The sequence below is a fragment of the Bradysia coprophila genome, assembly GCF_014529535.1.
Source record: "Bradysia coprophila strain Holo2 chromosome X unlocalized genomic scaffold, BU_Bcop_v1 contig_12, whole genome shotgun sequence".
In the NCBI taxonomy this organism is placed as follows: domain Eukaryota; kingdom Metazoa; phylum Arthropoda; class Insecta; order Diptera; family Sciaridae; genus Bradysia; species Bradysia coprophila.
In genome coordinates, this window is record NW_023503293.1 from 3,997,037 (window position 1) to 4,022,700 (window position 25,664).

General features: G+C 37.6%; 2 protein-coding genes across 2 annotated transcripts; one reads left to right on the plus strand and one right to left on the minus strand.

Moving 5' to 3' along the window:
• Positions 1-1,598: 1,598 nt before the first annotated feature.
• Positions 1,599-25,664, minus strand: LOC119067212 (CAD protein). Its single transcript, XM_037170056.1, has 7 exons — positions 25,319-25,664; positions 21,377-21,804; positions 17,951-21,312; positions 17,697-17,891; positions 17,533-17,637; positions 2,025-4,301; positions 1,599-1,966 (listed from the first exon to the last, which is right to left on the minus strand). Exons 2-7 carry the CDS (start codon positions 21,786-21,788, stop codon positions 1,667-1,669), a joined length of 6,651 nt encoding a protein of 2,216 aa, XP_037025951.1. The 5' UTR covers positions 21,789-21,804; positions 25,319-25,664; the 3' UTR covers positions 1,599-1,666.
• On the plus strand, positions 6,055-13,414 carry LOC119067213. Its single transcript, XM_037170057.1, has 4 exons — positions 6,055-7,102; positions 9,965-10,102; positions 10,605-12,294; positions 12,362-13,414. The coding sequence occupies exons 1-4, from the start codon at positions 6,786-6,788 to the stop codon at positions 13,175-13,177; spliced, it is 2,961 nt and encodes a 986-aa protein (XP_037025952.1). The 5' UTR covers positions 6,055-6,785; the 3' UTR covers positions 13,178-13,414.

The window sequence follows — 25,664 nt, forward strand, 5'->3', positions numbered from 1 at the left end:
CAAGGTGGTTGTTAGTTGTTTTATTTACACATAACGGTGCACCATTTTAATAAAATGATTTTTATCGTCGAAGAACTGCATCATGCGTCTGTTAATACATGTTTACTTTGAATTGATCTTCCCTTAAATAGAAGTATAGATGCTAGACAATTTTCACAGTAATCAGTAACAGTACCGATTGAAATGAAAAGAGTAACTTGAGTAAATGGCCCGGAGAAAATGTGCAATTGTAGACTGGTTTCCCAAAATCGATAAAGTTTTTGTAAAAATCGGTTCACTGGATCAGACGCCGAACCCGAGTATAAATTTTAACCGATTGTCAAAACTGTGAGGTTAACAACGAATAAAATGTAATAAAAATGTTAACGTTGTGGACATACTCGAATCCGTTTCAATTAAGGGTTTCGCTCTGCCACGTAAAGCATAGCAGTTGGAAAGGGTAGATTATAGAGCGTTACGACTACGAGAGTATATAAAGTTTCTATCACAAGATCTTTCCCTGAAAAAGAGTTTTCATTATAAGCCTCATCTCGGAAAGCAATGATTTCTGTACTTAGCAAAGACTTGGTCTTCTTTGGATAGATAATACAGCAGTAGGTCTACGTAATAGGTCATATTATGTTATTAGTCGTGCTATATGTACATATCTATCGCATTAGTATTAAGTAAACGCACTTGGTATACAGGATTGTATACGGCTCTAACTTCACAAGGATCTGTCTATGTTCCCCACTGGCATATTGTAATTTTCTTTGTAATAATTTTCAGTTCCTATGGTATCATCGGACGGTGAACCTCATGAAATTCTGACTTTGATAGCAGTTGGAACTGGTCTTGTGGCGGCAGTTATAGTCCTGATATTTTTAATAGTTTTAATCGATTGCAGAAAAAGGTAACCCACCCTCAAGCGATTCAGGTAGTGCAGGTAGCTCAATATATCGAGAATTGCATCGAAAGGATAACACAAAGGAATATCAAAACCGGGAGATTGTTATTTGATGCAATTTTCGTTTGATTTGTGTGACCTGCATAAATCTTTGACGAACGTTCCAAACAATGAATGTGTAATCACCATTTTTGAATTTACAGAAGTAGCAAAGTGACGCTACACACACAAAACCAGGAAGTATTTTCGATATTCGGCAACAATGAAATGCTAGATGCACGAATGTACGAGTACCCGAGTGAACGATTTATGATTTCTTCAACAATACCGACAACTTTGAACGAAAAGCTTGATGTTGGCGAGACAATATTCAGTAAGGCGTTGCCGGAAATTTCGACCGTGTCTTGTTGATTGATTTAGCATGTAATTTAGATGTAAGATGTAAGATGTAAGACATAACAGAAGACTGACACAAAATTTAATTGTAGCCGATTTATACGTCGGATGATATACCGTAGGACTTAGGACTCAATGCTGTTGTCTATGCATTTCATTTATTATTTATCATTAAAATAAAATTGTTTCGGAAACAGATGTGGAAACGAACCTTTGCTTTACCATATGTCTTTTGATTGTAGATCCAACTGTTGGGTGATTTTATCGGGACCAAACTCAAAATACCACAGTCGACGAAACGAATACACCACAAACGTACAATACTTTTGCCAAAACTTTATTTGATTCTTAACCTAATTTCGATATACTCTACAAATAGTCAACTCAAGACGACTTTCCCAATACCATAGCCAGCAAAGCCATTCGAACGTACATTCCGTATTCAGCTTGTCGGAAATATGCAGCCCGTGGATCCGTGTCGAATTCGGTGCTGATCTCGAAAATTCGCGGTAACGGATGCATGACCACCATGCGACGCTTGGCCTTGGTCATTAATTTCGGTGTTACCACATAATGACCGCACGATCTGTTATAATCTTCATCAGAAGCGAAACGTTCTCGTTGTATTCGCGTCATGTACAAGACATCGGTTTCGGGTAGCACTTCCTCCAAGCTGCTGTAAAACTGTTAAAAAAGAAAACTTTACAACTGGTAGGCCGGTGAAATAAATTGTTTGGCTCACCTTTTGTGATATTCCTTTCGAATCGACGAAATCGACAATATTTCTTGGCATTCCCAGATTTTCAGGACTTACGTACCGCAACTGAACGTCGTATAGAGTCAACAACCTCGCCAAGGAATGTACAGTACGACCATTCTTCAAGTCTCCAACCATTGTTATAGTTAGACCGTTAACTGTTCCGATCTCCTGTCTGATCGTGAAAATATCCAGCAGTGCTTGCGTGGGATGTTCACCAACACCATCGCCTGCGTTTATCATGGGCTTACGACAGTGCAATGCAGCCCGAGTCGCAGCACCTGGTTCGGGATGTCGAAGAACAACAACATCGGAATAGCCAGCTAGAGTTGCAATACTGTCTTCAAGCGTTTCTCCTTTCTTCACTGACGAACTGGTCTCATCCATGGTGATAACCTTTCCACCTAATCGCTGCATAGCTGCAGCAAAGCTGCTACTCGTTCTGGTACTAACTTCGTAAAACACCAACGCCATAATTTTGCCCTTTAAAATATCGTTCAATGGTCGATCTTTGAGCACCCGCCCTTTGAAAATTTGCGCCAAATCAAAGATGTCATTCAAGTGCTCCTTCGTGAACATGTCTACGCTCAATATGTGTTTGTGTGTTAACCCTTGAAGTGGCACCACACTTGCGGCTGTTGTATGTTGTACCAATTCCTTTAGCGTTGGATTGCTTGTAGAATCACAACGAACTCGAGATGGCAACGGTGATACGGGACGAACACTTTTCTCGCCGAAGCTTACGGTAAACTTGGGCGATGGCTCAGCCAAAAGTTTTGAAAACGCATCGTTGGCCTGAACGTCTGTCACTAGATCAGATGGCTTCACTTCAGATCGGGAACCGTCCAAATTGTGATGGTCTATTTTTTCTAGTGATTTGTGAAACTCGGACTTTTTCATTGGCCAATCTCGAACATTTTTACCATACCCTGCATCGACTAAAACTTCCCCATCAACATATGCAACTTCTCCTCTCAAAACTACTCGATGCACGGAGCCTTTGATTTTCATTCCAGCGAAAGGAGTCCATTTTGCTTTCGAATATGCCGTTTCCTTCGGAATGACCCATTCCTCATCCATGTCAACCTCCACGTATGTATTGCTTTGCTCCGGCAGATTGAAAATTCTTTTCGGATTTCGATGGAATTTATTAATTACATCGTCAATCGTCAAGCGATTTTGGTTGACGGCGTTCAGTAGTAATGGCAAAATCGTTTCTAATCCTGGGAAACCGGGCGGTGGATTGATGGAATCTTTTTCGGCCCGAGTATGTGGTGCATGATCGGTAGCGAAAACATCGATGTAGTCTAAATTATTCCACAATGCTTGTTGATCCTCAGGCGAACATAATACTGGCCTTACTTCGGACCGTCCACCACCAATTCGATCAATATCATCGGTGGAAAGGAACAAATGGTGTGGACAAACTTCGCACGTGATATTAATTCCTTGTTTTTTGGCTGCTCTGATTACAGTAATTTCTTCCTTTCGAGCCACGTGCGCAATATGAATTGGTCGATCCAAAACGCTTGCTAAAAGAATGGCAGCGGCCATTGTCTGTCTTTCAGCATGCACTACCAACGGAGCTCGTTTCGGCCAGTTAGTGAAATGCTTCTCCCACACATTCATGTCATTCAGTTGTAATGTTGAAAATGTCTGATTTAAATACATTTTTAACGCTGCAGCTTGCGGAGCAAATTCGACAATTGATGAATAATTATCAGACGAAGCTCCCACGTACAAAGCATAGTCACATCTCGCACCTGCCTTGGCTAATTCCTGTACTAGCTCAAAGGAACTGCGATCCACGATTGAAGGATTTGTATTAGGCATGGCACAAATAAGGGTCACACCACCAGCCAACGCTGCTGCTGTGCCAGAAGCAAAATCTTCTTTATGGGTAGCACCTGGTTCCCGAAGATGAACATGAACGTCAATGAATCCAGGTAAACGAATCATTTGTCGCGATGTCATGCAATCGGTGAATGTTTTCATTGGAGGTGGCCCACGAATGGAACACATGGCATCGACTAACAATTTGGCGCATTTAACATCTGTGACCAGGGGAATAGAATAGTCGACGGCTAATCGGCGAGTTCGATAGCCATGTGTCATGAACGAAGACACCCGACGAGCACCGCTGTTTCGCATAGGTAGATTGATCACCATATCGAATTGTTTGTTGGCGAGGAACTCAGCTAAGTGACGTAATTCACCGCCATCCTCACTAAATTTATCGAAAGTCCATTGCACTGACTCAACCTGTAAGCAGAACAAAACAGAAAATGGTTGAGGAAGGCTTTTTATTGGATCATGATTTACGATTTTGTAAAAATTGAAATTTCATTTTAAATATCCGAGTCTTTGTCACGCATTTTATTAAGAAATCGGTAAATAATCGGGAGTTTGCGTAATCAGTGCGTAATGCGGATAAGATAACGTCAGAGGAAACGGTAACTCGTTTGAAGTGTTAGCACAATACAACCTTCTTCCTAATTCGATAAAATATGCAATAAACGTTTACGATGTTTGTTTATCATTTTAGTTCAGTTCGAAGAATGCTATGGCCAGAGACTCATAAATTTTTGCCACAATAAAAATTTCATTTTGCATTCCTATTGTTAGTCTCAGTTTCTATCCAAACGGGCAAGACAAATAAAAATCAGCACATCCTCAATTACGTTATTTTGAAGGCGATAACGAATTTTTATTGACACCAGCGATATTAGCTATTGTCGTGGCTATTGTATTGATTTAATTCATTTGCAACTTGACATGTGATCGGTGCATGAAAAATTGGTTGTATTGGGGAAAGAAATTGAGAAGAAACGGTGAACACAAAATTATGAAAAGTGGAACCAAATTTTCCCGGATAAACTATCCCTTTAGTAATGTATTTCAGTCAAGCTGACCTCATAACATCATATAGGTACACAGAGACTTGATATTTCATCTCTAGATGAAATTTTATTGCGATACCCTCGTGCAGATCTATGACGTATGTAGATACCTTTAGACCAATAAATCTAGCGTGGTCTATTTTTGATAACTTGATTCGGAAAATTCTTAAAATTCATAAAACTTCTAAAATGTATACAGTCAGAGGTAGTGAAACAGCATGAATTTGCTTCAGCTGTTTATCAGCTGATCTACACATAACAAACAATAATCGAAACTGTCTTTACGGTTCTGCCACCACCACGCGCGTGCGGTTCGCAGCTTTTATTGTTTATTGCATGTGTGGATCAGGTGAAAGCCCGCTTAAGCAAATTCTTCCTGAAATTTTACTGCCCCTGACTGTGCGTAAAATTTCCTAATAATTCCTGATATTCCTAAAAATTACTGAAATTTCTAAAATTACAAAAATCTAAAAAAACAAATTCTCAAAAATAGCCCCTGCATCTAGAGATCTGATAACATTGGTTAATGCATGTGGAATAAATAAAGAGAATTGGATTGTAATTTTGATTTGTTATTTTTGTCCGCCTGTCGATGTCGAAAGAAAATTAATTTAAACGGAAAGACTACGAGGCTGGAGAATAGTTCCAGAATTGCATCCCAGGTCTTCACATCTTTCATCCTATCGATGAAGGTAACCACATGATTTTGGGAATATTATGACACTTGTCGCTATCATCATAACCCGGTTATTGTCTCTACCATGTCACACTTACATTCGTATATATGTTCGTCTATGAATGGTAGGTACCGATATCACCTGAACAATCTCGTCTCATGGTAATACAGGGCCTATTTTTGAAGACATCAGTTTCTTGATTTTTTATTTTTTTTTTAGAAATTCTGATTTCTTGAAAACAGGTTCTGGATCATCCATAAATTTCGTCCTTTTTGAAAGAAAATGATGCAGATCTAGGAGTGTGACACGCCATATTAAAGATAAAATCGTCGACGAAGGGGGTCTAAGATCTGGAAAAACAGTGGAAGTCCTCAAGAGGAAAATAGTGACGAGCATTCCATTCAACAGAATTTAGTGCATAAATCAAAATAAATCCACGAAATTTCCGAAAATAAAAAGAAAGACAAAAGCTTTTCTCAATAGAAATAATTGACCAATCAAGCATTGTGATTAAAAACAAAAGTCATAAAATAAGATAAGGGGCTAATTAGAAAAAAAAACTGATAATTTCTATCAAATAGATTTCGTCTTGCGAAATTCTCAAATCAGTAGTGAATTAATTGCCAACGACAACACACTGAACAATGCGTAACTTTTTGAAATGAAAACTTTTGATGGGCTCTTTCAATTGTTTTTTGTTTTATTTTGTTGTGGAACTAGTCGTAAACTAAGCCTAGAATAATAATTCGGCGAAAACCAAATAAAAATATTAATGTACGTACGCGAGTGACATCATGTGATTTACCTCTGAAGAGATTACAATCAATTCAATAATTATTTCAAACAACGAACAGAACTCAGCCATCATATGTTTTTATATTTAAAGAAAAAAAAAATGTTAGTAAGAGTGAATTATTGTTTATTGGTTTCCTGTTATAGAAATCGTGTATGTTCTTTATCAATACGAAGAAAATGAAAATTACATCGACGCTGACACATAAAAATATTATGAAAGTTTTTGTATTTTTGATCTTTATCACTTTGTGCATGTGAAGAAAATTGGAACAAAAAAAAAAGTTTACGAAACACAAAAACAGGACTAAACACAAACCTAAAACACCGAATAGCGGTTACACTCGGCAACAACAAATTATTTTTTTAATCAAATAATGGGAAAGTGTCAGTCGAAGACAGGACTTCCCAATAGTGCTACAGCAAACGATGGTGTGGATAAAAAAGCAACGGATCGAAAAGAAAAATTAGAAGCAAAAAAGAAAAAGCGAAATGAGAAGCGAATGAAAGACATGCAAAATTTAAAGAATCCAACAGCACCGCACGTACCGAAAAAGATCGACCAAAATACCATCAATTTGGACTATGATGCGGTGGCGAAACAAAGAATGCAGGATCAATTGGCAAACGACAGTCAAAGTTTCATATTGAATCAATTAATGCTGGCCGTGCAGTTTTTCGAATATTACGAAAAGTAAGTGGAATATCACTCATTTCCTGTTTGTAATTAAAAATAGACATTTCGGGCCTGACTTAATTGCAGCCAATTTTATTGAATATAACAACCAAGCTCTCGAAAATGATAACTAATCGTGAGTCGTTATCGTATGGTGTAAAAGTTTTTGGTTATTTTAGGTATCCAATTGAAATGTTCATTCATCAACACCTGAATCAGATGTCATTGTTTAGTTTTACAAGCGGAATTTCAATTTATTTCTATAAAGTTTTTCTGAAGAAAATAACGATAAAATCTGATCTTTATTGCCTCAAGTCGACACTGTACTTGTACAGTGTACACACTTCAAGTAAATTATCGCATTATCATCAAGTGTGTGTACTCTCGGCTGAAGCATTGGCCGACGTTGCTACTATTGCGGATAAAATTTGCTTACTGTTTTCACATTTACGAATGTCATTCTCAGAATAAGCGGTAATGGTTCCAATGATTTGCAGATAGGACTGTCTTGACACCTACCTGTAGTCGTTTTTGATGGACATTAGGCGAGAGTTGTTTGTTTACATTATCCATAAAATCATCGGCTAAGTAGGAGAAGTCTATTCTATGACTGTCCTTTTCCAATTTTGTTTAAAAATGTCTTGTTACTGAACAACTACTGAACAGTCGTCAAAGATTTAGTAAAAAAATGAGGTTGAAGCAAAATTTTACTCAAGTTTACTCAAGGACTTTCTACGGTCCTCAGGAAAATACATGAAATCATAGAAAATCGTTTAAAAGGCTCAAGAAAATTCAAATTCAAAATCAAATAAGTAAAATCCTTGAAAATTGAAAAAAAAAAAAAAATTAGTGAAGATTCATATAGAATCAGTAAATAAAACCATCTGAAACTCCTTGAAAAACAATAGGAAAATCCTCGGCTTTTTTTTGAAAAACCTTTGTCTACTAAACTTACAAATATCTGCCACTCGATGGCATCCAACAACTAGATTTAGTTTAATATGGTACGAGCGTTGCTATTTTTAAATTCCAAATATAAAGGTTTTAAAGCATGAATTGCACACACACACCGTTTACAAAAAAAGTTCTCGGTTCTCATTCTCAAACACAGAAGGTACGCAGACCTTCAGGGAATAGCAAGAAATCGGATCCCGACTTTCGGGTGAATATAAGATTTATAATGTTGCATATGTGATGTTTGGCGTAATAATGTTGTCAGAACTGTATTCAGAACTGTCAGAGTATTGAAGTGCAACCTAACAAAGTGATTTTTACTCGATTTTACTTGTGTTCAACGTTATGAAAATTATATTCACCCGAAAGCAGGGATCCGCGTGTTTTTGCGGATTTGCGGTACCTTCAGTGTTTATGTGTTTATATATGTACTTTGGATTCACTGGCTTTTGTCTAATTGTCATGTAAATGGATGAACCGATTCGTATACTGAGTGTAGTGCGATCCATGCGTTAAGCTTGTAAACATTGCTATGTATGTTTCTAACGTTGTTTTGTTAGCTCTAGAACCGGTTTAATGTGCGGTCCTTGAAATCAGGGCATATTATTAGTGATTGTACTTACTATATACTATACGTGCAAGGGTGTGTTAGTGTGAATGTAATGGTGATATGTGTATAACAAGGAAATTCCTCACACAAAATTAGTAACAAAAGGAATGATCATCACATATGTAGGGAATCGCGTGTATAGTAAAAATAATACATCTACATGAAGTATATAACATAACTCAAAATGTGCTACCACTCGCGCAAGCCTCGTCTGCGTACATGTCTCGTTATAATAATTCATGTAAGGGGCCGTTCATAAATTACGTAACGCAAAAATCAACATTTTTCAGACCCCCCCCCGGGTCTGTAACGCTAAAAGGGTCAAGTTTGACCCAATTTTGTTAGAACCGTAACGCTTGCCTCATACCCCCCCCTCCCCCCTCTAGCGTTACGTAATTTATGAACGGCCCCTAACTGTAACATACTATTACCAAATTTACCTGATTTTTCTAAAATTTATCGAATCTGATTTTCGATAAATTCAGTAAATTTTCAGTAAAATTCAATAAATTTTTAGAAAATTATTACAACGAAGTGCATATTATTGGCATTTACCGAAAAAGTTTGTCGTTAAAAATTTCGGCAATATTCAGGAAATTCGGTAAATAAAACTTCCAATAATATATTTGTCACTATCAAACTAATAAGAAATAAGAAATAAGTCAGGTCAGAGATAAGTCTAATTTTTCTTTCACAGTCTTCCCCACACTTTTTATCTTTCAGTCCACTATCAAAAGCTATAGCACTTATATACAAATGTACACATATAGCCACTCTCTCCTAACAAAAGCTCCGTTTATCTATATATATTGCGGTATTTCCGCCTGATAGTCTTGTATACACCACCCACAGCAGTTAAGTAACCATCATAAAAATGTCGATATTTAAAACGGTGACTTTTTCTCTTATATTTCTCTTACATTATGCCGTTTGATTCGTTTTTCGAAGTATCACTGATTAGATTATTTTTCTGTCCATCAAGTTTACCGATTCGCTATGTAAAACAATTCGCAATTCATGTCAAACAAAAAACCAAATAGCACGAGAACGATAATTCAATTTGTTTGTAAATTTGGAAATTTACACTAACGATCAGATTCTATGCCTAATTAATTATCAATTACGTATCGATAACATAGAATCTAGTAAGTAGTTGATGAATTATTGTCATTTTTTTTTTGTTATTGTTGATCGGAATGAATCGAAACAATTCGGCTTATCATTTGAAAAATTGCCGAGTAATTTATTTTACACTGTCTGTAAATGGTTTCATGAATGGATTTAACTAATCATTGTGTTTCTTCTTGATTCTATAGAGAATTGGGCGAAGCATTCGCGAAGAATCGTCAGAAGGAAAGCGAAGAGACAGACAAAATTTCCAGACACTGTAAAAGTGTACGACTGCCGGATCAATTACATGAAGCTGTCGATCAACGAGTGCGATTTCGTGCAAGGTAAAAACAAAACATTAAAAAAAATCTCGTGACTATGTACCAAAATGCGAAAGACCGCTTCTCTTAATGCGTTAGTTGTGTTTACAACAAAAGAACGTTAATTTCCACTGTTTTATTTAAGTCAAATCCAGAAATAATATTGTTATCAAATGAAAATAACGTTTGATCATGTCGAATTCATTCAAGATAAACTTAATGGAAGGACGTAGTGTTTTCTCTAACGTAATTCAGCGGTGTATTTGATGAATTTTTTTTTCAAGTTTTATTTTTTGTCAAACCTTTCATGACGAAGTCTTTTCGTTGTTTAACAGAGGCAATTATTTTATATGACGTCAATCGCAGGAATTTCGGTTACATGTTTCTGCAATACCTTCGAATTTCGGGTGCAATTTTTCGAAAAAGAAAGAGAAAAAGTCAGAGCGTTGCATTTACTACGAATAAAATGACATAACATTAGCTGGTCCTATAAAGCATCCCACCTAAACTGTTTTTCTATTTCCAGTCATGGTCCATCGAGTGGAAAAATCGTTTCAATTCAAACGCAAACAATGTACGTAGTGCATGAAAACATCGAGGTTACAAATTCCGGTGAACGATCTGAATACAGTAGTTTGATGGAAGCACCCGTTTATCGCATGGAAATTGATATTCCGACCGATCGAAGTCGTCACACCGGTTACGTTCGACTGCGAAGCACCGAAGTGATTTTAAATCCCAATTTTCACAGTAAGACCATTAAAGAGGACGACGAAACCAGCGTTGAGCATAAAAATGACGAAGACAGTGACGACGACGAGTGCTTGCCGAAAATTAATCCCAAGTTCAGAGACAGCATACTGATATTACCGAATTCGAAAAGGCCGGCATCACTTTTTACCGGAACATACCAAAATAACTTTAGTCAATTATCGAGTGCATCAACGGATAGTCTAACGCCCGATGGAAGCGAATATGATTATGCAACCATAACAGCTCTAAATACGCGACAACCATTGAGTGTGGTAAGATCTGGACTCAGTCCAAGCGATACATTTAGCACAACAACCCTGCCGGACATCTGCATTACAAATATGCCGGTTTCATCGATCGGCAGTGATGATATTGAAGAAGATGAAGCATGCGAAATTAAGCAATTCCTGAATTCGAAGTCATTCTGCACATACTTCGCCAATATTTTCTACGACACTTTGGCCAAGGATTTTGGCTTGACAAAAAATCAATTAGCGAACGCTACATGCAAGGGTCCGGTTATTCAAATGCATCCATGGGAAATTATACCGGCCATACAATGTCCATGGCCAAGAGAAGCTTTCGAATGGATGCATCGACAGCGTGAAATAAAAGAAAATCCAGTGACGCGACAAAAGTTCCAATGGCCCAAGCCAGACATGGTCAATAAGGTCGTACAAATGGGCTGTCATGTTATACCGTTGGGATATGTACCAAAAAACGGTATAAATCCGCACAGAGAACTGGAATGGAAAATTGTATTTCCAGATGCAAATAGATACCTAGAGAGCTGTCTCACTAGTTCACAATCGAAAATTTATCTGATTACAAAAGTGCTGCTGCAAACATTCGTCGAACCGCATTTGGACAGCAAGTACAACATGTTCACCGATGAACATCTGAGAAATCATCTATTCTGGCAATGTGAAAATAATTTTGCTGCATGGCCAGAAACCTATCTGGGTGAAGCACTAGTTCGATTCCTCAATTCACTATTGGAACACATTAAACGACAAAAATTGCCGGACTATTTTCTGCCGAAACGTAATCTGTTCGAAAACATACCGGAACGAATAATGGTCGATCTGCATAAACGCATATTTCGCATCGCTGAAAATCCACTAATGTACGTTCTGAAAGCGGTGAAAAGTCTAAAGTATCTGAACGAATTCGGAGTCATGTTTAACTGTCGAAAGCTGTACACGGCTATTACAATTGACGATCCTTTGAAAATGCTAAATAAACAATTCAGAACCGAGCTGGAAAAAGATTGGGACGAGCCAAGTGATTCGGATGATGGCGAGGAAGATGTCCTCGGAATTATTGGTTATCACAAGAAATTCGAGAAATCTAACGAGGTCAAACGTCGTCCATCCCGAAAGGTTCGATTTATAGAAGCTGAAAAGATCAAGCAAATGGAAGAGGCGGCAAGGAAACCAATACCTGACTATATTGACTTGACGGTAAAATTTAAAATTGTCATTTCTTTGAATCCCTTGATCTTATTTCTTGTTTTTCTTTGATCCTTAGTTTCCCGTCATCAAGCACATGGAACGAATGCGCCGTGATATTATTTATAAAATCTTCATCGATCACTATCTACAGTGGGCGAAAAAAGTTCGATCCGTCCGATCGTACAGTTTGGCACTAATTTTTCTGTTTCAAGCTCGTAGGCTCGCAAGTCTTTCACTAGATGACGATCCAATGAAAGATGTGAGCGATAAATGTGACGAGATTGAATCGTTGATCGAATTAGTGTTGATCGACCAAAATCGTGACAGTCAAACGAAGCCACAATTGCCGCGTCGTGAAAGTTACGCGGATGCTGGTAGTCGAGCTTTGTTTAGAGTAAAAAACCACGGTCAGAAGGGCGAAGATCCATACACCAACATCAATGGCGAGTCGATGAAATTCAATAATACTCCAGACAATACCGATGATATTGAGAATGTAGAACAAGTGAGAAGTCCGAAATTCCGAAAATCAATCATCGCATCGCCACGGCTCAACGATCATATGGCCCGAAAAAATCGAAATATTTTGAAAGTGCAAATCCACGCGGATTCGAATGCGCCCAATTCTCCAATTATGCCTCGAAGCTTTTACTCGCCGATGACACCCTGTTCCCCGTCGTCCATGTCTACATCGCCAAAGAAATCGAAATTTTTCAACAACAATAACGAGGATGATATGAAGCCAATTCCAAGTATTGAGCTAGCCAATTTCATTAATGGATTGATTCCAGCGTCCAAAACGAATGGATTCGAGCCATCATTTCATGCCAATATCAAGCGAGAATTCAGTGTGACAAGTAACGCATCGGAGGATTATGTGACAGAGTTGTAGTTGTAGCGCAATGTATGTCGAATTTTATGTGTAAATGTAGGAGAGAGATGGAGTGCTTTTGCAGTAAATAATTTGATTTTACTTAAAGGAAAACTGTTGATTGAATTTCAATCAATGAAATAATGTTTTTGTGATAACGTATTATAATGATAGGTTGTAGGATGTTGTGTAGGATGTAACGCATTTTTGTATAAAATATATTTTGCTGAGAACATTTTCTTGACCACTTTGTGTATGAGAATTATTTTTGCATACGCGGTTGTTAGCTGAATATTTTCAGTAAGACGTAAGGAAACCCAAAAAATACCATCAAAAATCATCAACGATAAATATGACCGTGTCTAATTGCCATACTGGAAGGAGATGTGTCGACTGAGTTATCAATCTGCTGTTCACAACATCTACGGATGCTTATCTCTACCAATTCGACCAATAAACCGAAAAAAATGGTATTAAATTCAATAAAAGTCCCAGACCAATATGTTGTGTCATCCAATAAATATTCGACTACACAAATTGTCTTATTAATTGCATGGACTTTAACCGGCATTGCTCGGTACCATTTCTTTTATTGATTTTATATAAATCACAAAGTTAATCGTCTTTTTTCAATTTATTGTTTAATTGATGATTCGTTGCGTCTTTGGGCGATATTTTAAGCCGAAACACCAATTACACCCTAATAAATACATAAAATTGGTGCCGATCGAAAAGTAGATTATAACAACAAAAAGCCATAAGTTAGATAAAATTCCGCTTTGTAATAAAAAAAAAGTTGGAAATTGTTGCCATAAAATTCGAACCGAATCAAGCATATAATGTCACTATCGAATGAATTTGATATGTTAAATAGGTGTCACGGAATTAATAAAGCTCGACCAAAATGAACAATCTGTTGTCAACTAGAATTCCCTCAGAAAATAAATGTGCAATGCTCTGTCGCCGTATCCACAGAAGTTCGACCAAATTTCGTATCTTATTTTGAAAAAGCAAAGTTACATTGTAAAATTGATGTTTTGCTTAAGTAAAATTTCCTGTGAAAAATGGAAATCAAGGGACCAAGGAGAGGTCGGACTGCTGACCAAGGTCAATTTTTTTCTTTGTTCATTTTATTACGGAATTTAAACAGTGGATAGGGTAGAGTGAATTGTACAGAGTAGAGAAAATCACAGACTCGGACCCGACTAAAAGATATTTTATCCTCTTTCTGGAGGAATGGCACAGCGTACAAAGACTTGAACAACAACATTTCCTTTCTTTCTTTCTCTCTTTATTTCATTCATTAATCAACAAAAACAATGTAATACAGCATTGCTCCAGTGTGATGGAACAATTCAAAGGATTACATTGCCATGAGAAAGAATCATAAAACTTACAACCAGATCTATATTTTTCTCCATTTGACCAAAAATGAGCCATCACGGCTTCATGGTGAAAAATCGATTTTAAGAATTATCTTGGCCAGAAATATGTCAGTAAGTTTTATGATTTTTTTCTTAAAAATTATATTTTTGGGGCTATGGAACATTAGAACTATCTGAGGAACGATTTCTTTCTAGTCCCATCCATCCATTATATTGAATCAGAGCCCATATGTTATTGAAAATGCTTTTGCGAATTTTTGTGAGACTTCATGAATTTTTACGAGCGGGAAGGAGGCCGTTAGACAAAAAATTCAAGAAAATATATTTTTCAGACTAAGGTAAAAGCAACATAAAAACATAGCTAACGCCGACCCGTACGAAACACCTATTCGTATCAAAAGCCTTTAATGTGAAACTCTTCATTTCTCTTACTTCATTTTCTTCTCTGCTGAAAAACTATTCTCCCTTTTAAATCACTTACATTATCCACTCTTTGCCTTGTTATCATATACAATTAAATTGCCGGAGGCAATATAGACAGCCCCGTACGAAGTCAAATTTCATAAATTCCTATTTAAACAGCTATATACCGCTATATTTACCTATATTTCACTGTAAATAAACATTTCACAGAGGAATATGCTATTATATAGCTCTATATGCCTGTATACAGCTCAATATAGCTGTATATAGGTATATATAGATGTCCATGTATGGAATCCCTGAAACCCCTCACACTTAACACATTATTTCCATGTTAACAGAAACTCTCTTAGTACCATTTTCAAGATACTTCAATTTTACTAAAATCCAATATGGCCGCTGGCAGCCATTTTGTTAGGAGACCGGAAGTAGTACCGACGCTTTACATTCGTTAATACCTTTCAAACAAAAAAAAATTCATGAAATTCGGTCAAAATTTACTCGAGATATTGTCAAAATACACCACGTTCACTGTACTTCCGAGTAGCCAGATAAGAGCTCACTCCAAGAGACCTAGCTCACGCTCCGGAGCACATAATTTCATAAAAAAAAATTTTCCCTGATTGGTACGGTCAATACCTATCTAATAAAGCTAAAACAGACGAAATATGTTCAAATGTGGCCGACCTACAAGCAAAAACTGCTTGCCGCCCTGTGCCTGTTCCACACCAAGGGGTCTAACTCACGAGTTGGTCATCCGATTTTCATAAACTTTTTTTTTGTCGATCGGTATTGTAAATACCTTTTATTTGACGTATCACTTACAAGTTTAACGTTTAAATGTCCGGAGATATCTTCGAAAAACCGTAAAGCACTTATTGGGTAACAGCTCGGGAGGGGTCGATCCAAAATCACTCATCTTCGAACTTAGCCTGTCTTTTGACATTACCAAACGGGAAAAAAAAGAATTTTCAAAATGGGATGCGTTTTACTCAAGTTATCGTGCAGACAGACAGACGGACAGACAGACGGACATTTTTTTTTCGCGGATTTGGCATCTCTAGACAACCACGATAGGTTTCCCCTTACTCAGGGAGTCCAATTCGACGTGTTACAAACGTATGCGTAAACCTATAAGACCCCAGTACTTCGTACGGGTCTAATGATCGAGTCTGGTTTTTGACAATTGAATTTCAATTGTCAAAAACCAGACTCGATCATTTTATTTTGCTTTTACCTTATGATCCGGAACTACTTCAGGTGGCGAAAAATCAAAAACTGAAAATTTTCGAATAACGGTACATTAAACCACTATCACCTTCAAAAAAAAAACTTTGATATATTTTTGTCTCGTCGAGAATATTTCCATAAAGAAAGCTGTAAAATTTTGAATTTTTTGATTTTTCGCCACCTGTTTGTTCTGTATGAATGCAGGCTCATCCCTATCCATTTAGAGAAACACATAAATCAGAATTCACTTGCGACAGATCGCTAAAAATTGCAGATTGTTTTTTATGAATTTTTATTCAAAATTTTATTTTAAAAAAAATCCTGCAAAATCAGCCACAAATAATGTTTGAAAAAAAAAACGATTGTTTTTCTTCCAAATTACGGTTTGGAATTACGGCCAGAATGGCTTTTTTCGGGGTCTATGGACCACTAGAATTTTTTGTGGAACGGTCTCTTTGTTGCTTCGCAGATTCGACCTCTCCTAGCCTGATATAAGCAAAAAATTTAAATCTAATGAAGTAAAAGGTCATTCTGCTTAAAATACAGATGAAGACAAGTTTCTTATCGAGTTCCTCGATAAATATAATGACCATTGCCGTCTGTGAAAAGTTGATACTTTTACAAAAGATTATGGACTTCTCGCAGTGCTACTTTTGCAAGGCAAGTGAGTACTCTCAGTCTATTTTCTCCTTCTGAATCTTCAATCTTAAAATTCCCTGCTGGTCCTGGTACACAGCAGGTTTAAAACCTTTGAATGATAGAGGTTAGAAGACTACAAATGATGTCATACGCTCCGAAAAGGTTGATGGTTTGATAAATGAATGATGGTAACATGATATGTACCTCGTCGTATAGTCACATCTTTTAACGGAATTGAGTCAGTTGTTTGTTACTGGCAAAAACTCAGAGGAAAAGCAAACACGAATTATATTACCCGACTCAATGATTGTGGGGTATGACTCTCGAAAATCTCAAGAGGTATGGTTGTAGATAGTATAAATTACAATCCAAATGGCATAACTGCCACAGTGTTATCGTTCTCTTAATTAATGAATTAAGTACCGGATGTCGATAGCTTTAATCCAGTAATTCAATCGATCCATTGTAACAGAAATTATCTGTTGACCGTTTTTGCGTCGTATCATTTATCAACGTCTCTTTCATCAGCCTTTAAAAATTGTCTTTATTTTTAACGGCGGCCTGAAAAGTCTGTGAAATCAGGATAATCAGGATGTGCATAAGGAACGCTAGAACGCTAGTTTTTAGAAAGATTTCGAGAATAGGGAGCTGACGACAAAAAATATTTTCCTCAAAATATCAAAAATAAACGATACTCACATCGACACCATGTTCCGTGTAAAAATCTCCAGTACCCATCGATGCATACAATTTGTATCCCATTTTGGCCAGTGCCCGAATCGATGGAAGTAGCTCAGTTTTGTGCTGAAATTTAATTGAATTTCAATCATCATTTCCTTTACATAAAAATCTTCGGATTCTACCTTGAAGCTGCCAATACTAAGCAGAATGCCTTTGGTTGGAAATTGGAAGCCTGTCGACAGCATCGCCTTCAAATACGCCTCGTTTCGGTTATCTCCGAAGCATGCTACTTCACCGGTTGAAGCCATTTCAACACCTAACATAACATCCGCTCCTGCTAGACGAGCGAAACTGAATTGAGGAACTTTAACACCCACCTGAAGAATGAATATTGTTAACAATTTTGTCAGTTTTTTCAATTATTTCATCGAATTACCTTTCCAGTACCATGAAGAACATTGACTGGTTCCACACTCAATCCCACAATAACTCGAGTTGCGATAGCAACGAAATCATGATCAAGAACTTTCGATACGAATGGAAATGATCTCGATACTCGTACGTTGCACTCAATGACTTTCAGTTCGTTGTTTTTCGCAATCAATTGCATGTTGAATGGTCCGGTAACATCAAGCAATGACGCAATATCACGTGCAATAACCTTGATCTGCTCCAACGTCTCAGCGTTTATATCTTGCGGCGGTGTAACTAAGGTTGCATCTCCCGAATGAACACCGGCATTTTCGACGTGTTCGGACACAGCCATACATAATATTTCACCATCAGCAGCCACAGCATCCACATCAATTTCTTTCGCTTCGGTTAAAAATTTCGAAATAACGACCGGATGCTCCTTGCTTACTTTTGACGCAGACACCAAGTATTCCTCCAAGTCTTTATCACAGTGAGCAACATTCATCGCTGCACCAGACAAAACATATGATGGTCGAACCAGGCAGGGATATCCAACGTCTTTGCTGAACTCCAACGCAGACTTAAGGTTTGTCAATTCCTTCCAGCGTGGCTGTAAAATTCCCTTCCGATCTAACATTCTCGAGAATTTGAAGCGATTTTCTGCACCATCAACTGATTCTGGTGATGTTCCCAAAATTCTGGCCTGTTGCCGATGTAAATCCATAGCAATGTTATTCGGTAACTGTCCACCCATAGACAAAATTATTCCTTCCGGATTCTCAACGTCGTAAATGTTCATCACAACTTCGAAAGAGATTTCCTCAAAATACAATCGGTCACACATATCGTAATCGGTACTGACTGTTTCAGGATTGTAGTTGACCATTATTGTCTTCCGACCCAAATTCCGTAATTCACGCAAGCATCCAACCGCACACCAATCAAACTCAACCGAACTACCGATCCGATACACCCCTGAACCGATGACCATTGTGTAGCCACCAATAAAATCGATGTCATGAGCAGTTGCGTTGTATGTCATGTATAGGTAGTTTGTAGACGCTGGCCACTCACCAGCAACCGTATCAATTTGTTTAATGAATGGAAGAACACCATACTCCTTGCGTTGACTTCTAACTGCCAGTTCGGTGCTTCCTTCCGAATTTGCTATTTGCTTATCCGAAAAGCCCAGCTGCTTCGCTCTTAACAGTAGCTCTTTGGGAATGTTCAGTCCATGTTTTTCAATCTGTCCGTAAACCTCAATTATATTCTTCATTTTCTCCAAGAACCACCTGTCGATCTTGGTCAACTCATACAACTTCTCTACCGTGTAGTTTGCGTTTAAAGCGGCTGCCACAACAAACATACGTTTATCTGTTGGTTCCTTTAGTTCCTCTTCGTCGACAGGCTTCAAATTCGGATCAAAGCCGGTTACATTCTCATCTACCATTCGTAATGCTTTTTGGAAAGCCTCTTCGAATTTGCGACCAATTGCCATCACTTCACCAACACTCTTCATGGATGAACCGATGTTTTTACTGACTCTGGTGAATTTTGAAAGATCCCAACGGGGCATTTTCACCACACAATAATCTAAACTTGGCTCGAAGCATGCTGTTGTCACCCCAGTAACTGAATTCTTGATTTCGGGCAATGGAATGTTTAATGCTAGTTTAGCCGCTACGTATGCTAACGGATATCCCGTCGCTTTACTGGCTAAAGCCGAACTTCTGGACAGTCTCGCATTGACTTCGATGATGTAGAACTCCTCTGACATAGGATTGAGAGCATACTGAATGTTGCACTCGCCAACGATTCCGAAATGGCGAATAACATTTAAAGCTGTTGTTCGCAGCATGTTGTACTCTCGATTAGATAGCGTCTGCGATGGTGCTACCACGATACTTTCTCCAGTGTGAATTCCCAACGGATCGACATTTTCCATATTACAAACGGTAATGCAATTATCATAAGCGTCTCGTACAACTTCGTATTCAACTTCCTTCCATCCTCTGAGCGACTTGTCAATGATTAGTTGACTGGAATGTGCTAATGCTTGTTGGGCAAGAGTTCGAAGCTCACTTTCGGTGTCAGCGAAGCCAGAACCCAGGCCTCCTAATGCAAATGCCGCTCTTATCATCACTGGGTAGCCAAGTTTCTCAGCAGCTTCTAATGCTTCCTGAACCGAATAAACAGCGCAGGATGGAGCTACTTTCTCTCCGATTTCATTGACACGATCGGCAAAAATTTTCCTGTCTTCAGTTTCAATAATTGACAGAATCGGTGTGCCCAATATTCTTACGTTGTACTTTTTGAACACGCCACTTCGGTCTAATTCAATGCCACAGTTCAATGCAGTCTGTCCACCGAACGTTAACAATACACCATTCGGCCGTTCAGATCGAATTACTTGTTCCACATAGTTCGGAGTCAATGGCAGGAAATAAACTTTGTCCGCCAAGCCTTTCGATGTCTGCACAGTAGCAATGTTGGGGTTGATTAAAATTGTTTGAATTTTCTCCTCTTTCAATGCCTTAATGGCCTGTGAGCCAGAATAATCAAATTCACCAGCCTGCCCAATCGATAGACCACCAGAGCCAAGAATCAACACTTTTTTCGGCCTTATAGGATTCACATCACTAGCACCATCGAATGCGATTTTGTCCGTAATCTGTTTTTGAATACCTTCAGCAGCTGCACCTGATTTCATTACGGAAACGGCATTCAGGAACACATCGAAAAGTAATTCTAGATCTTCTGGACCTGATGTATGTTCCGGATGAAACTGGACGCTGAAGAACGGTTTCGTTTTATGAATTATTCCCTCGTTAGTTTGATCATTTGCATTGGTGAAAAGTGGAATCCAATCATTCGGCAGTGTGTCAGCATTCACAGCGAATCCATGGTTTTGGGATGTCATAAAGCAACGTCCAGTGCCATGATGTATGCAAGGTAAATTATGGCCACGATTGCCGTACTTCATTTTGTAAGTTGTACATCCGATGGCAGTGGACAAAAGTTGATGGCCCAAGCAGATACCGAAGATTGGTTTAACTGACTTGTTTGCGAGGACTTTACGAATATTTTGAACCGTCTTGTTGCACATGACTGGATCGCCAGGACCATTGCTTAAAAATAAACCGTCATATTCCGATTGATCAAGTGGATGGTCCCACGGTACAACGTCAACTCTAGCGCCCCGACTCAAAAAGCAACGAATCTGATTTAGTTTTAATCCACAATCAACGACGCATATCCGCGGCGTACCAGACTCATTGTACGTTTTCACAGCCTTAACGGATACTTCTGCGACCAGATTTCTTGCATTTTGATCGTTGAATACAATCGATGTCGTTGATTCGATTTCGCCTTGTACGATACGGCCTAATAAAGCAGAAACAATCAGAGACTCACAAAAATGCATTCAAAATTTTCAAATCGTTTTTACCGAGAATCGTTCCATTCTCACGGATCTTTTTGGTCAAGGCTCGCGTGTCAACTCCAGATATGCCAGGAACATTATTCTCGATCATCCATTTGCTCAAAGTTTTCTTCAATTTCCAATGTGACGGCGTTTCACACAGCTCGTCCACAATCAGCCCAGCTACCCATATCTTGTCAATGGACTCAAAGTACTTTGGCAAATCAAATTCATCTAAGTCATTGCCTGGTATTCCATAGTTTCCGATCAATGGATACGTTAAAACCAGAATCTGTGCATGGTATGACGGATCAGTCATGGATTCAGGATAGCCGACCATGCCCGTTTGGAAAACCACTTCACCGTCAACGTCCACTTCGGCACCGAATGGCACACCGGAAATAATTTGACCATCTTGTAGGACTAGTGACGCAGCCATTATTTATTTATGGAATCTAAAAAAAATAATTGAGGATTAGTTTTGAGTCTGAGAAGATCTTCAAAACGTACAATGATCACAGATAAAGTCTCTTTTCATGCTCTCTTATGCCAAAGTATTTAAGTGTGGTTTCCACTCAACAAAAAGTACTTCGTGTGAGAGCCGTGAGAGAGCGAGCTGTCAAGTAAACAAAGCAAAAATGAAAAAAAAATCAATTTTGTCTCTCACATAGAGTACTTTTTTGGTAAGTGGAAATCAAGCCTCAGTAGTAAAACGTTTCCCATGTCATATAAGGTAAGCACAGAGAGCCGTTGTCGTTATATTTCCATTGTTTCATCTATAAGGCAAACCAACAGATGCTTACAATTGTTGAGAAATTTCCCCTCATTTGCCTTTTAGAGTGTTAAAAGAGAGTAGAAATGTTGAAGTAACAGGGAAAAAACTAATTAATTTAACTGAGCTCAATGAGTGATATGTCAACATTTCTACTATCTTTCAACACTCTTATAGACTGTTATGATCAGAGCGAGAAAACCGAAGACTAGTTATTATAACTTGCCTTGGGGTACTTGTCAAAGTATTTGCTTCTCTTTCAACATGGTACGTTGAGAGCGAGAAGACAGAAGACTAGTTTATTTTAAGCAAGAGACTATTGGCACCGGGTGGCATTAGCCACAGTATTATAAAAAGACTATTGGCACCCGGTGCCGATAGCATATTCGTTATTTTAACTTGCCATCATAACCAAGGCTGTATACTTTGGGAAGGTCACGCAGATACAGATACGCGGGTGACACACCACACTTGATGATAAAATGGCCGATTTCATGCAAAAATTCACCTACTGTGATTCTCATCGCCGTGATGATGTGGTGAATTTTTTTTGTATGTAAAATCATCAGACGTGGTGTGTTCCCACGTATCTAATAAAATGGCGGTCTGCGTGACCTCCCCATAGTTTACAGCCTTGATCATAACAGTCTATAGGAGAATGGAGTTTAGAAACTAAGGGTAAAATCTATTACAATTCAGTACTTTTCTTCATCAAAAGTCTGCTGTCACTGAATTATTTTTTCATGAACAAACTTCACTGCAGTGACATTTCATGGGAATGAATCAATGTGAAGTTGTTACACAAAAAAATAGTACGTGAGAATGAAGTACTATAAAAAAATGTGGCGCCTCTACAGGCCAACCTACTAGGCGAATAGAGTATGTTTTACTCTAACCTTGACATGACCTTGAAACAGTGTAAGAAATGTGATATTACACTGTTGTGGCCTACTATGTTTGTTTGTTTTGTTCCAAATTCGATGTTAACGCTAATAGTGTCTCGCCATAAATATTTAAACGAATGATCGTGTTACCGATAACGTCGAATGTAAGATAAAATTGATTGAGAAGAAATTCTGTTTGTGGTATCTATATCTATTTATGCATACGTTCGGTTTAAATATCTTTCAGTAAAATTTCATGTGAGCCTTAAGAATACGCGATATGTAAGAAAACGTAAACAAAAGTTCAATCTATATATTCCGATGAATTTCTTTGTCACGTGTTAAGAACCGTGTAGAGAACCGTGCAATAGAGCTACAAGTTGCTACCACGCTGATTTGTTTTCTGTTTATAATTAAACTTTGTCGAATGAATTGTACGAGGGTCACTTAACTATTATCTGAGTAACTGAGCTTGGATTTACCGAATTAATGCTTGGATTGTAAATTTAGATACAATGAAAATATCGAACGCAAGAGGTTATGGAGTTACATAGATGGCCTAACAGCCATCAACTAAAAAAGTATCATTGAAAAATTGATAAAACACATCCGACTCGAAACTGCACCTTTGCTGGAACAATTTATTTTTCTTATGTTGTCAAAAAAACATGTTGTCTTTTAACCCATTTGTGTATGAAATAATTAAAACGTGTATGAGTTGAGCTATCTATAAATTGTCTGATACGTTGTGTGTATAGATTAATAATATTTTCGATGGGATATAGGGTGCTTCTTCGTTTAAATGTATGAACGCATCACCGTCAATAGGCGTTACGATTATTCGTTTTAAATTGAATAGTTACACAGTGGACGTCAGTAAAATTTGGATAGTCATTTGCTTCAGCTGATCATTTCATACAAACAAAACGTAATAGTTACACGTACCAGTGTAGCAATGGTGAAATCGTGAAATCGACTTGTAAGCAGTTTTGTTTATATGAGTGGACCAGCTGAAAAAAAATTGAATCGAATTCCTGTTTAAATTTCATTACTTCGACTGTGTTTTAAGCCTATCTTTCTTTCGAACATGGCCTATTTTCGATCATGAAAATCGGCTCCGATTTCTAGCAGTAGAAAAGATACCAGAATCCTCAAAAACTTTAGCATTTATTTATGCAGTCGGTGTTGAATAACGTTTAACTAGACAGGTAAAAATATTCGCCTCAAATTGTCTATTTTCAAATTAGAAATTGTCTTTCGTTGTGAAATTTAATCTTTTATGGTCCTTCCTACTACAAAATATGTCTAAATGAATTTACCTGTCATGAACTTTTGTTCATAAGCTATGCTGTAACATCAGGATAAAAATCTTTTCGATTACATGCTAGCGTCCGGTAAGCAATTTTATTCAAAAGCTTGAGGTAAAGTGAATTTTTGTGCATGGATCCAAAATTTTACTTCAAGTTTTGGAATAAAATACCTTACTTGACAATAGGATAAATAATGGAAATTGTACTTCTTCGGCTACGCCTCGATTGGAAAATTTCACACAAGAAGTATCATTTCTATCTTTCGCCCCATTGGTAAGTGTTGTTCTATTTCACAGTCACAGTGATGTAAAGTACCGCGCTGGCATGTAAATGACTATCCTTCACAGTCTTCGTGTGTAGTCAATAAGCCTGTAATTTCTACGTACACTTCTGTAAATTACATCCCTGATACATAGTACATATGTGTACGTGTGAGGATTGATAAATTTTTCTTACAAAAAACTGAATACAAATCATCAGCTGTTAAAAATCACCTGAAGCATGCAACTAAAATATCGAACTTTTTGAACAGCTGATACCCAAAATGGTAAACAAACATTTTATTTTGAAGTGTTTTTCGACGAGTTGTTTCGCGTGTTATTCCGCATTTACAATAGAAAATATTTTCTTTATGAACGGAGAAACTATGATTCCCTGATACGCTTCTACGTATGAGTATACTTATTACATTGTAACGTATTTTGACGACAGTATGCATGTATAATACATAATCAACGTGTTCTTATACTGAATGTGATAAGCGGAACATAAAATGTTATCCGCGAACAACAACTAACTTTTACACCCTGTGTGCGATCCATACATTTTAAAGTTTTAGTTTTTTTTTGTCTAATTTTTCCAGACTGACAGATGCAAATTAATTGCTAAAAGTGTCTGGGAAGGTTCATTCACTACTCGAAATTAGACAAAAAAAAATAACCAAAACAAAAAACCACATTTGCTATTATGCTGTGCATACACATCTAATTTATAATAAACTCACCCAACAGGTTTCCCTAAATTTGACAATGTTCGGAAAAAAATCAATAAAAATGAAATTATATGACTGCGTAGCTGTAAGTGTTCTGAAGTGTCGTTCAATAGAAATTCATTTGTCGAATATCAAACTATTAAATTCACGAATTTCAACCGTTTCAAATTCGATCGATGGAGCACGTTGCTGGGCAATTTGCTTATAATGTTTAAATGATAATTGATTTCATCACACTGTGTCAAATTGAAAATATCATAAAAAACACGTGGTGCCGGCGTCTTTACACAGAGCGATCGCAAATAAAATACACTTTAACTTATTGGCCGTCAATCAACGACTGAGTTTCAAGTTCACA

Coding starts and splice junctions, on each gene's coding strand:
- LOC119067212 (XM_037170056.1), bottom strand. CDS start 21,788: ATGGCTGCGTCACTAGTCCTACAAGATGGTCAAATTATTTCCGGTGTG. Junction 21,313..21,376: donor TGAGAATGGAACGATTCTCG/GTAAAAACGATT, acceptor CTGCTTTATTAG/GCCGTATCGTACAAGGCGAA. Junction 1,967..2,024: donor CGAAAGGAATATCACAAAAG/GTGAGCCAAACA, acceptor CTTTTTTAACAG/TTTTACAGCAGCTTGGAGGA.
- LOC119067213 (XM_037170057.1), top strand. CDS start 6,786: ATGGGAAAGTGTCAGTCGAAGACAGGACTTCCCAATAGTGCTACAGCA. Junction 7,103..9,964: donor TTTTTCGAATATTACGAAAA/GTAAGTGGAATA, acceptor TTGATTCTATAG/AGAATTGGGCGAAGCATTCG. Junction 10,103..10,604: donor CGAGTGCGATTTCGTGCAAG/GTAAAAACAAAA, acceptor TTCTATTTCCAG/TCATGGTCCATCGAGTGGAA.